This window comes from Chiloscyllium plagiosum, chromosome 9, assembly GCF_004010195.1.
Source record: "Chiloscyllium plagiosum isolate BGI_BamShark_2017 chromosome 9, ASM401019v2, whole genome shotgun sequence".
NCBI classification, from domain to species: Eukaryota; Metazoa; Chordata; class Chondrichthyes; order Orectolobiformes; family Hemiscylliidae; genus Chiloscyllium; species Chiloscyllium plagiosum.
In genome coordinates, this window is record NC_057718.1 from 10164849 (window position 1) to 10178294 (window position 13446).

At 43.4% G+C, this 13446-nt stretch overlaps 1 protein-coding gene across 2 annotated transcripts in view; it reads right to left on the bottom strand.

Annotated features, from left to right (window-relative positions):
* arfgef3 (ARFGEF family member 3) overlaps positions 1–13446 on the bottom strand; it is a 152313-nt gene that overhangs the window by 57335 nt on the left and 81532 nt on the right. For both annotated transcript variants that reach the window (XM_043695352.1, XM_043695353.1), the window contains exon 16: positions 9250–9465. In XM_043695352.1, coding sequence (XP_043551287.1) covers positions 9250–9465 — 216 coding nt within the window. The remainder of the gene's footprint in view (positions 1–9249; positions 9466–13446) is intronic.

Here is a 13446-nt window from a genome sequence, read left to right on the forward strand (position 1 = left end):
AGCCAGAGAGTGGTGGGCCTGTGGAATTCATTGCCACAGAGTGCAGTGGAGGCTGGGACGCTAAATGTCTTGAAGGCAGAAATTGATAAATTCTTGTTGTTACAAGGAATTAAGGGCTACAGGGAGAATGCGGGTAAGTGGAGTTGAAATGCCCATCAGCCATGATTGAATGGCGGAGTGGACTCGATGAGCCAAATGGCCTTACTTCCGCTCCTATGTCTTATGGTCTTATGGTTTAATGTTCCTCACACTGACCCCTATTGTTTAACATTTCTAACACTGACCCCTATTGTATAACCTTCCTCACACTGACCCCTATTGTATAACCTTCCTCACACTGACCCCCTATCGTTTAACGTTCCTCACACTGACCCCTATTGTTTAACCTTAACGTTCCTCACACTGACCCCTATTGTTTAACCTTCCTCACACTCACCCCCTATTGTTTAACGTTCCTCACACTGACCCCTATTGTTTAACCTTCCTCACACTGACCCCTTTGTTTAACGTTTCTCACACTGACCCCCTATTGTTTAACGTTCCTCACACTGACCCCCTACTGTTTAACATTCCTCACACTGACCCCTATTGTTTAATCTTCCTCACACTCACCCCCTATCGTTTAATGTTCCTCACACTGACCGCTATTGTTTAATGTTTCTCACACTGACCCCCTATTGTTTAATGTTCCTCACACTGACCCCTATTGTTTAACCTTCCTCACACTGACTCCTTTGTTTAACGTTCCTCACACTGATCCCTATTGTTTAATGTTCCTCACACTGACCCCTACTGTTTAACCTTCCTCACACTGACCCCTTTGTTTAACATTTCTCACACTGACCCCTATCGTTTAACTGTCCTCACACTGACCCCCTGTTGTTTAATGTTCCTCACACTGACGCCTACTGTATAACCATCCTCACACTGTGGAACATCTCTGGGATACCCGCACCAATCAACCACACCGCCCTGTGTCCCAACATTTCAACTCCCCCTCCCACCATGCTGAGGACATGGAGGTCCTGGGCCTCCTTCACCGCCGCTCCCTCACCACCAGATGCCTGGAGGAAGAACGCCTCATCTTCTGCCTCGGAACACTTCAACCCCAGGGCATCAATGTGGACTTCAACAGTTTCCTCATTTCCCCTTCCCCCACCTCACCCTAGTTCCAAACTTCCAGCTCAGCACTGTCCCCATGACTTGTCCGGACTTGTCCTACCTGCCTATCTCCTTTTCCACCTATCCACTCCACCCTCTCCTCCCTGACCTATCACCTTCATCCCCTCCCCCACTCACCCATTGTACTCTATGCTACTTTCTCCCCACCCCCACCCTCCTCTCACTTATCTCTCCACCCTTCAGTCTCTCTGCCTCTATTCCTCAAGAAGGGCTTTTGCCCGAAACATCGATTTTACTGCTCATCGGATGCTGCCTGAACTGCTGTGCTTTTCCAGCACCACTCTAATCTAGATCTTGGATGAGACCTTGAAGTGACATAACATTCAAGGCTATGGACCTAATGTAGAAAAGTGGGACTACTGTAGGTAGCAGTAAGTCTTTGGTGACACAGACTTGATGGGTTAAAACATCTTTTATGTACTGCATGATTCTATCATCCTATGAATAATGGCAGCCATAATTCCCACAATCCTCTGCACATTAGAGTTTGCTCTATCACCTTCAGGTCTTTTGTGTTCAGAGGGTTCTTGTCCATTTGCTGTGCAGCCGAGATTTGATATGAGTTGCTCCGAAACTGAAGCAATCCCAGTTCCAGTAGGAGGCTCCTGGGAAGCGACTCAGAACAGAAATCTGAAGATAAGCAGCACATCAGGGATGATGAAGGGCTTATGACCGAAATGTCAGCTCTCCTGGTCTTTGGATACTGCTTGACCCGCTGTGCTTTTTCCAGCGCCACATTCTTCGACTCTGACTCTCCAGCATCTGCAGTCCTCTCTTTCTCCAAGATAAACAGCAACAGTTGAAGTGCCACTCTCTCTGAGAACAGTGAACCCACTGTCTCCTGGGGAATTCAACCTAAAATTGAGTGGCTCAGTCAATCATTGGTGAAACCACCAATCCATTTAGTGAAGCTCACGTCGGGCTTTTTTTACTGACATAAGAACGAATTGCGACAATGGGACCACATGAATCACGTTGGCCCATTTTGACGTGGTAAGTTTCAAAATAGTTCACTTGTTGGAGTCACTCACTGTGAACCAGTCTGACAGGAAAAATGGTCGCAGATGTGGGAACTTAGAATTTAGACCAGATGCAGAAGGTTGAAATACATAAGATCCTGAGGAGACTTGACAGGGTGGATGCTGAAAGGTGTTTCCTCTTTGGGAGCGACTGGAATTAGGAGACACACCATAAAAAACAGAAGTCTCCTATTTAAGAACAGGATGAGGAGGAATTTTTCTCTCTGGGGGGTTGTAAGTCTATTGAATTCTCCATCCCCAGGCACTGGTGAAGGTAGAGTCATTGGATATTTTTAAGGGTGAGGTGCATAGATCTTTGACTGCCAAGGGAGATTAATTCAAATGGATGCACCAACATACGAAATAGGAGTTAAAGGTTAATGGAGGTTGGCAGGAATGTACCACAGTCATGATCTCATGGAATGGCAGAGCAGACTGGAGAGGCTGAATGGCCTACTCCTGTTCCTCATTCACATTTCCACATGTTGCTTCTCTTTCCTTCTCCCAACTTTGGAAAGGAAAGTAGTTCAGAGCTGCCACAAAGCGAGGTAAAGAAGGATGACAGCCAAAGAGAATTTTTTTTTCTGAGTTTCGTGACAAGGTTTTGGTACAGTTTGATCTTCCTGACTCAATGGAATGAATCCTGTGCCTTCTAATCGAGGCGCATGTCTGACAGAAATTAATAGGTGGCACATGACATCAGATAAACTATAAAGTGACCTTGAGGCAGGCTGACAGACCTGAGGGGAGCTTCCAGCCTGAGTACCTTGGTAACCTTTCAGTTGGGCTCCATCAAGTGATTGACATGGGATAGGTGCCTAGGATTAAGATCTGTAAACAGCTCCTCAAGAGGGCATTGTGCACTTTCATCGAATAGAGCGGAATCAGAGAACAACCTAACACGGTGTTAAGAAAAAGAAGGGGCTCCTGCCAACAGACATTGAGTCCAAAGACATATCTATCCATCCTCCGAGGCCAGGGAGTTATATCTGTTATGGGGTTTGTGTATCTTTTACATTCATTTAGTTAATGCACAATATTTAAACTGTTGCTTCTTAACAAACAACTTTGAAATCATTTATGAGTTTTATCCCCTTGACTCTCAAACTCAAATCTAACAGCAGTACTGGGCAAGTGCTGGACTCTAGGTGATGCAGTCTTCAGATGAAATGTAAATTAAGCCATATCTCAATGTAGAAGATCGCACAGCATTACTTTTAGAAAAAGCAGGGGAGATGATTCAATCTCTTATTTCACTGTAGTTTATGGGAGCTTGCTGTGTGCAAATTGTCTGCCACTTTCCTACAATATCACAGTGATTATATTTCTATAGGGCCTGAAAAGCCCTTTTGAGGCATCCGGTGCTCAGAAAAGGCACCATACAAATGTAAATCTATCTTTAATTACAATGGTTATCCAAATACATTCCTAAAACTTCTGCAAATGCAGACATCTGTGTGCAGGAGTTTCACTCCCTGCCATGCTGATTTTTCAGTCTTGCTACATTACATCACTGTCCAGCATTGGAAATGCCAAGTGATGAGGCCAAAGTGCCCCTCGAATTTTAGATCGTGACCACCAGGTGGCAGTGTGGCCTCACTTCTTCCTATTCGTTTATGGTATGTGCGCGGTGTGGGCTGGACTAGGATTTGTTGCTCATCCCTAATTGCCCAGCAGAGTAGATCAGATTGGAACAGTCAACCCCACTGCTGTGGCTCTGGAACCAAATGTAGGCCAGACCAGGTTAAGGGTGACAGATTTTCTTCCTGTAATGACATTTCGGCGTCATTCAGTGTAACAACACATCAGCTTTTAGAAGCTGTTGCCACACATCACCTTTGGAGTTCCATGCAAGAAAAAGAGAGGAACACTGTTACCTGGTTGCCATTAGGTTAGCTCTAACTATGGATCTATTTCATTAACTCAAATTTCACCATTTGCAATTCAAACATCAGACTGAGGTTCCAAATTACAAGTCAAATGATATTACCATGACACAAACACTGCCTCCCCATTGACACCATGATATGAGCAATGACACGTGGTATCTGCTTGTTACATGATATCCCTCCATCTCCAGAGCAGTTTGCTTTCTATGTTTGACTCTTAACATCTCTTGGCCTGTTACAGCTGCTCTTTTCCTCACTCTCTCACTCACTGCTCCTTTCGTAAAGGATTAGTTCTCTGTGATTTATGTTTAAGCTTTAAATAAAGGGAAATATTAATTGAAAGGAGGACAAATTCCTGGTTTACCAAGCAGGGAGTATTTCTCCATCAGTGACTGAAATCTCCGACCAACTTGACATTGCTGAAATCACTTCACTGCTCATAGCAAAAATATGAGAGTTCCCTTCCACATTGTTATAGTGGCACAATTGTAATATCATTGGACTGGCAATCCAGAACCCCAGGCTACTGTTCTGAGGCTTCAATTCAAATACCAAATAGCAGAGCATCAAATTTTAATTTAAAACAAGTCTAATGGTAATGATTTCCATTAAACAGTTATTTAATTCTCTCCTTAGGGGAGGCGGTGGCAAAGTTGGAATGTTACTGGACTAGAACTGCAGGCCAATTGCCCTGGGTACATGGGTTCAAATCCCACCAGGTCGATGGTGCAATCTGAGTCCAATAGAAACTTGGAATGAAAAGCCCACCCTACTAGTGACTATGTAACCATTGCTAATTCTTGAAAATCCCATCTGATTGACCAATGCCCTTTAGGGAAAGAAATCTGCCCTCCTTACCAGGTCTGTCTACATGTAACCACAGTAAAGTGGTTAACTCTTAGCTGCCCTTGAAATGATCTAGAGCAATGATCAGTTCAAGGGCAATTAGGGATGGACAACCAATGCTAGCCTTGCCAATGCCAGCTAAATCCCACTTAAGAATAAACACAAACACTTGCTCTCTCCACCCTCTCTGTTTACTCTCTTTTTCACTGTATGCCATCTACCTTGCTCCATCCCTCATCCCTCCCACCCATAATGCACCCATCCCATCCTCCTCATTGTCCCAATAAACACAAGACAGCCCACATTTTCCTTTACGAGACCAACATTTGTTGTCCAACGCAGTAAAACATAAAAACATGGAAGATAGGAGCAGGAGTAGGCCATTTGACCCCTCACGCCTGCTCTGCTTTTTAATATGATCACAGCTGATCATCAAGCTCAATACCCTAATAAGCAATAGTACTGCAGATGCTGGAGATTGGAGAGCCAAGGGTGTGGTGCTAGAAAAGTACAGCAGGACAGGCAGCATCCAAGGAACAGGAAAATTGACGTTTCAGGCATAAGCCCTTCATCAGGAATGAGGCCTTGATACCCTAATCCTTCCTCCATATCTCTTTAGCCACAAGAGCTTTATCTACGTCCTTCCTGAAAATGTAATGTTTTGGAGTCAACATCTTTCTGTGGTGGAGAATTCCACAGGCTCCTCACTGCCCAGGTGAAGATATTTCTCCTTATCTCAGTCCTAAAAGGTTTACCCCTGATCCTTAAACTGTGACCCCTCCACCATTGCGAACATCTAACCTGTCTAGTCCTGCTAAAAGACTTTTATAAACTTCTGTGAGATTTCCCCCCTCATTCTTCTAAACTCCAGTGATAAAGCTCACCACAGAATCAGCTATCAAATGGAAATTTGAACCACACGCAACATTTTAAATTTTTTTTTCATGGGATTTGGCAAGAGCACCATTTATTGTCCATGCCTAATTGTCTTGGAGTGAGTGGCTGGCATTCTAGAGTCAGTCACATTGCTGTTGGTTTGGAGTCACATGTAGACCAGACCAGGAAAGGACAGCACATTTCCTTCCCGAAGGGTGTTGACGTTTCTTTCAACAAAATGACGATGGTCACCATTTCTGAGACTTTCTCGATATTCCAGATTTATTAATTCTAGCTGAATTTAAACTGCTTAAGATGGAACGGGGACTCGAACCCACGCAGCAGAGATTAACCTTGGGCCTCGGTTAGCCCAGTGTTGTTTCCCTCACACTTCCAAGCACCCAAAGTTAGATCTAGGGGCCACGAATATATGGCAGGTATTCATAAAATCAATCAGAAGGGAAACTCAGGAGAAACTGCTCAGCCCAGAGAGTGATGAGAATGTAGAATCCTGGACATAAGGAATGGCTGAGGTGATTAATCTCAACAGGGGAAGCCAAATGCACAAAGAAGAAAAGGAAGCAAACTTTGAAGGGATTTGCTGGAGTTGGAGAGGGGTGTAATGTGGCTCCTGTGGAGGATCAACACTGGTATGGACCAGTTGGGCCGAATGGCCTCTTCTTTACATAAAAACACAGACAAAACAGCCACAGAAGCACAGATGAATTATGGCGCGGGAGGCTATTTGGCCCATTGTGCCTACCCTCACACTGCAAAAATGTCTGAGGCATTCAAGCTGCTTCAGTGATCATGGATGGTCATCAAGATCAATATCCTAGTCCTGCCCTCCTCCCATATCCCTTTAGCCACAAGAACTGGATGTGGCAAGTATTTTCATCAATAAATATAACAGTGCGCACTCGATTCAGATATACTGACGACATCTAGTGGAAGATCAGCAAGATTGCATCAAGTCACACTTCGAGTCATAGAAATGTATGGCACAGAAACAGAACCTTCGGTTCAATTCGTCCATACCGACCAGATATCCTATTTAAATCTAGTCCCATATGCCAGCATTTGGCCCAAATCCCTCCAAACTCTTCCTATTCATATACTTATCCAAATGTCTTTTAAATGTTGTAATTGTACCCACATCCATCACTTCCTCAGGAAGTTCATTCCACACGCGAACCACCCTCATGTCTTTTATAAGTCTCTCTCCTCTCACCTTAAAAATGTGCCCCTAATCTTGAAATCCCCCATCCTAGGGAAAAGACAACTAACATTAACCCTATCTCTATCCCTCATTATTTTACGAACTTTTGTAAGGTCGCTTCTCAACCTCCTACACTCAAGTGAAAAATGTCCCATCCTACGGTAGGTTTGTAATGTGATGTGAAAGTAATACTTACAGTGCAGTTCAATTCCTGTATTAGCTGAGGTCACCCCTCACCTGGGGTGTGGTGACCCTCAGGTGTAATCACCACCAGACGTCTCTCTCTATCAAGAGAGCAGCCCTCCGGGACTATGTGACTCTCTCTTTATGGACAGGTTACGCGAATGGGCAACAACTTAACAGATGGAATATAGTATGGGAAAAGATGAGGTTGTGTACTTTAGCAGGAAGAACAGTGCAGCTGAATATTATTTGAATAGAGAAAGACTGCAGAAAGCTACAGTGCTGAGTGATTTTTGGGGCGCTTGTGCATAAAATCACAAAAAGCTAGCATACAAGTTCAGCAGGTAAAAGGGAAGACAAATGAAATGTTGACCTTTCTTTCAAAGGGTAAAAATATGGAGGACTTGCTAAAATTATATAGACATTAGTAATGGTACTTTAGGTCGTATCATGAAGTATATGGATTGGCTGCAGGAGTGACCAATCAGCCCTGCCAGAGAACAAGGAAATCCCAATTAGTAATGGAGTACTGTGAACAATTTCCTCAGGAAAGATATACTGGCATTGGAGGCAGTCCAGAGAAGGTTGACTAGGTATGAACTGACTTTGTGTAGATTGGGCCAGATACTCATTGGAGTTTAGAAAATTAAGAGATGGGATTATTGAAATATATAAGATTCTTCAGGGGCTTGCCACAGTAGATGCAGAAAGGTTCTTTCCTCTTGTGAGAGAGTCAGAGTAAGAAGGAATTTATTCGAGACAGAGATTAAGATGAATACTTTCTCCCAGAGAGAACTGATAATATGAAATTCTTTGCCTCAGACATTGACGATACTGGACCATTAAGTACATTCGAGGCTAATTCATCAAAGAGGGAATCAAACATTATGGGAGAAGGGCAGGAACCTGGAACTGAGGATTATCAGAAGTACTATGATCTTATTGAATGGCGTAGGATACCTGAGGGACTGAATGGCCTACTTCTAATGCTATCCTATGGTGTTATGGAGGGGGTTGAAATCCAATGCAAATCTTTGGAACTGCTGAGAATGACATTGGCACTGGTTGCTGGCCATGGTCCTGAACTCAGCCGGAAATGGCTGGCCCGGGTTTCTCTGCCAGTGGTGACTGATGTTTAAATGAGAAAACAGCAATTATGAAAAAAGACTCAATGACTGTTCCCACCAAACTCCACTTCTAAGACAAGACACCTGTAAAACAAGGGATGCTTTGGCCAGACTTCTGGAGTCAACTCTGTTATAAACCCCCCACTTTTAAGAAGGTAGCTTAGCCACTAACATTTTCTTATTTTGAAGGTAAATGGAAAGTGCTGTGTTCCCGATGAAGTTTGACTGGTCAAACTACTCAGCATTATGCAAAACACAACTTATTTAAACATCATAGTTAAAAACAACAAAAGTAAGAACTCAGAATAATAACTCTGTTGGAAAACTTAACAGAATAGTAGCTACAGTAACTATTACTAATATTATTAATTAACTGTTCCAATCCAGTAACATCCCATAAACACACCCTTTGGCAAAAAGGCAAGGTCAGACACAGTTTCTCACATGTAACGCTCATAGTAGGAAGAGAAACCCCAGCTTCTAGTTGTAACCAAGACAGGGGAAAATAGCTTTAACTTGTTCAAACCTCCAGCAACTCCTGCTGAATCTGAAAGCTAAAAAAACAACTAGAAATCCTGGTCTGAGAGAGCTGGCCACACTCATCCAGAGTGCTTCTATTGTTCCAACTTTAAAGAACTCCCCTCACCCTCAACAAGGCCTCACAAGCTGTTTACATCACCACAGACTGCTCAATACTTCTCATTCAATCTTAAAAGAAACTAGGACAAAATATAACTCTCAAGGCCATAGCATCGTCACAACTTATACATGTGATTGGCTATTACTTGAGTATATATGTTACTTTAGGTAATACCATAAGGAATTAGTATTGGATGTGAGAGTGACCAACCAGCAGTGTCACCCAGAAAATAAGCAAATCACAAACCAAACAGGCAATGTCCACATACCTAGTGCACAGCTGAGCCTGGCTGCTTTCCGGAGACCATCCAGGCTCATGCAGATGGCATCCCTCTCCTTCAGGTTCTGCTCTTTAATGCCCTCTGTGCCCAGTATGAATGCCAGTCCCTTGGAACTGCCAGCCACCCGACCAGTCAGGGGAGTAGAGAGAGTGTCAATCAAGTTCTTCCAGCAGCCAATCAGAATGAACCGTGCGAAACACATTCCTGGTGTAGCAAAGTACAAGAAATAAAAACAGCCATTTCAGAGCGGCCAGAGCATGCCCCACAAATTCCTTATAACTGTGGACATGAGACTAAATTACTCGATGAAGGCTTATCACTGACCTAAGCCTTTAGTCCAATTTCTCTCCCCACAGACCTCTGATCATTTCTGCCATTTTTGGATTTTGATTTAGATTTAAAATACCTGCTGTATTTTGCAGTTGTCTTGTCCTTTCTTGCATTTAACCTGCTGCCGACTGAAACCACCCCATCCTGTCCCAAGACCTCACATAAAACAGAAAATATCTGTAGCACGGAGTACTTTTATGTAAGGGCTTCAGGATCCTGGAGCAACCTTGCAATGATGTCACAGATTGGCACATCACTGAGTATAAATAGCACAGTATGGGCAGTGTTATAATGTGCTGGAATGGAGGAGAATGTTGAGAGGTCATAGAGACATAGAGAAGACAGTAGTTTAGTACATAGCTCATGTGTTTCAGCCTGGTATATCTACAGTGACTGTGCACAGCAGTATGTGGTATTAATGTATAGTAAATAGTGTTACTTTACAGTCTAAGCTCAAAGTCAGTTCTTGACTTTTCCTTCTTCACAACCAGTCTGCCTTGAAGCCAATCGCATAATGTGGCATCAAACCACATGATAAAAGAGGACCACTTACTCCATCATGGATCCGCTGGCTAAAAGAATCGCTAACCAACCTCATGGGAGTTAGTTTATAGATTGCCCAGGTTGTACTGAGTGATGGAACTGGCTCTATGGTCTGTAGCTTTGGGGGTAATAGAGGGAGAGTGGAATGAGGAGCAAACTGTACTGGCAGCAAAGTGGGATACAGGACTAATGCCTCAACTACAGGATGGTCTCATGAAATTACCCGACACCCTGTCCACAACACCACAGGGTGTGCTTAGGAGGGTTATGGTAATGTTATTGAACTAGTAATCCAGAACACAGCAGAGAGGGTTCAGAGGAGATTTAATAAAGGTGATCAATAGTTTGGTACAGTAACTAGAGAGAAATTGTTTCTAAAGACAGATGAGTGAACAATAAGGGGAACACAGGATCAATCCTAACGTGTCAACTTAAACTCAATTAATAAATCTAGAATATAAAGCAGATGTTGGTAAAAACGGCTGTGAAATTAACATTAGGAAGAGATACAGGAAATGCTGGTCATACTGTGCTGTGTTACACAGTCACAGCTGATCAAACACTTTGGTGTCTCTTACCCACACTATCCCCAGAACCCTGATAATCAAATATTTATCAACCTCTTGTTTATAAAACCTCAAAGACTGACCTTCCACAGTCCTCTGATGTACAGAATTCCAAAGATACACAACCCTCTGAGTAAAAATATTTCTCATCTTGGTCCTAAATGTTTTTAGACCCCACAACTAGGGGAACCAACTCACCTGCATCTATCATGTCTATTCCTTGAAGTATTCTGTTAAGTTTCAATGAAATCGCCTCTCATCCTTCAAAATTCTAGACAATACAGGCCTAATTTGCCCAATTTCTCTCCATGGAACATGCTTGCCATCTGGTAACGAACCTGATAAACGTTGATACTCATGAAGCCCCATCTGATTCACTAATGTTCCTTTCAGGAGGTAAACCGGCCTCTTTACCTTGCACATGCCTCTAGACACACAGCAATGTGGTTGACTCTTAACTGCCCTCTGAAACAGTTTAACAAGCCAGTTCAAGGGCAAATAAGGCTGGCAACAAATGCTGACCTTTGCAGCCATGCCAACATTAGGGAACAAAGAGTGAACAGAAAAAAAAATATAAAACTCACTGCAATAATACAATTCTCCTCAACTTTCCTCTTTTCTCTTGAAATTGCCACAAATATACTTCACCCATCTGTCACTAGAAATAGTTTCTCTCCAGCTACTGTAACAAACTATTGAGCACCTTTATTAAATCTCTTCTGACCCTTCTGTGCTGTAAAGGCAACAGACGCAGATTCTCCATTGTGGTCTTTTAAGTGAGGTTTTGACAAACCCAAACTCTCAGTGGTAACTCGAATCTAGTACTTTCCCTGTCTGAATGGCTCCACAGCATAAATTGGGAAGCTCTACCTGCAATCCCATGAGGAGCTAGAAAGTGAACTGGTTCTTCAGTGTAATGTGGCAAGATAGAGAAAGAGAGGTGATCTTACTGAAACACGCGAGATCCAAAAGTCTTGGCTGATGAAAGGATATAGGAGAGACTGGAACTTGGGGACACAGTTGAAAAATCAGGAGCCTCCCACTTGAGATTAATGTAAGGAAAGTTAATTTTCTCTCAGAGGATCTGTAAACTGTGGAAACCTCTTCCCCCGAGACAAGTGAACACTGAGTCATTGACTCAATTCAAGCCTGGGTTAGAGGGATTGAAGGGTTACTGTGAGACAAGCAGGAAAGTGGTGTTGAGGTCACAATCAGATCAGCTATCAGCTTCTTTCATGTTGGAGCAGGCTCCAAGGCTCAGTGGCCTAATCCTTCTCCTAATGTTTAAGTCTTGGGTGCTAGACCATTGCAGTTATTGGACTGGGGCCTGGTGCAGGCAGTCAGACCATTTGATCACTGAACTACTGTAATGTACTGTCTATTTTTTGATGAGATGTTTGCTTCCTGTATGGATGAGGAAAAGGGCTGTGGACAGGATGAGCCAGCTGACCCACGGCACCATGGTGCAGAAGGCTATTCAAGAGGGGGGAGCAAAAAAACAAGTAGTTGTTATCGGGGATTCTATAATTAGGGGGAACAGATAGTATCCTTTGTAAGCCGGATCAGGAGTCCCACATGGTGTGTTGCCTACCCGGTGCCAGGGTGCAGGACATCTCCGACCGGCTTGAAAGGATATTGGAGAGAGGGAGAAGATCCAGTTGTTGTGGTCCATGTTGGAACTAACAACATAGGCAAGGCTAGGAAGGAGGAGCTGTTTGAGGAGTATCAAGCACTAGGAAGGAAGTTGAAGAACAGGTCCTCAAGAGTCATAATCTCTGGATTACTGCCCAAACCACGTGCTAATTGGCATAGGGATAAGAAAATTAGGGAAATAAACACGCGCTAAGAGATTGGTGTGGGGTAGGGGGATTCCATTTCATGGGACATTGGCATTAGTTTAGGAACCAGGGCGATCTGTACCGATGGGACGGTCTCCAGCTGAACCGATCTGGAACCAGTGTTCTGGCGAAAAGGATAAATAGGATGGTCACTAGGACTTTAAACTTGTGAGTCGGTGGGGGGGGATGGGAAAGGGAAAGCCACAGGGAGTATGGAGTCAAGTAAAAAGATAAGCACAGTTTAGTATGTGTGCAGAGTTTAAGTTCAAGGCAGACTAGGAATGAAGCAAAAAGGAAGGATAGCTTAGGACAGATTACTAGAGATGTTGGAAATCATGAGGATAAGAAAATCAGCATTAAAGCGCTTTACCTGAATGCTCGTAGTATTCGTAACAAAGTAGATTAATTAATGGTACAAATCATCGTGAATGATTATGATGTGGTAGGCATCATAGAGATGTGCTTGCAGGGGGTTCAGGACTGGCAGTTAAACATCCAAGGAATTACAATTTATTGAAAAGACAAGGAGGTGGGCAGAGGTTGCCTTGTTAGTTAAAAATGAAATTAAATCTATGGCACTGAATGACATAGAGTCAGATGATGTGGAATCTGCGTGGGTGGAATTGAGGAAGTACAAAGGCAAAAAAAAACATAATGGGAGTTATGTACTGACCTCCTAAGAGTGGTCAGAACCAGGGGCGAAAGATATACCACGAAATAGATAGGGCATGTCAGAAAGGCAAGGTCACGGTGATCATGGGGGACTTCAATAAGCAAATGGACGGGGTGAATAATGTTGCTGGTAGATCCAAAGAAAGGGAATTCAGGGAGCAGGCTATTCTGGACTTAGTGCTATGGAATAAGCCAAACTTTATAAAAGATCTTAAAGTAAGGGAACACTTCGTAGG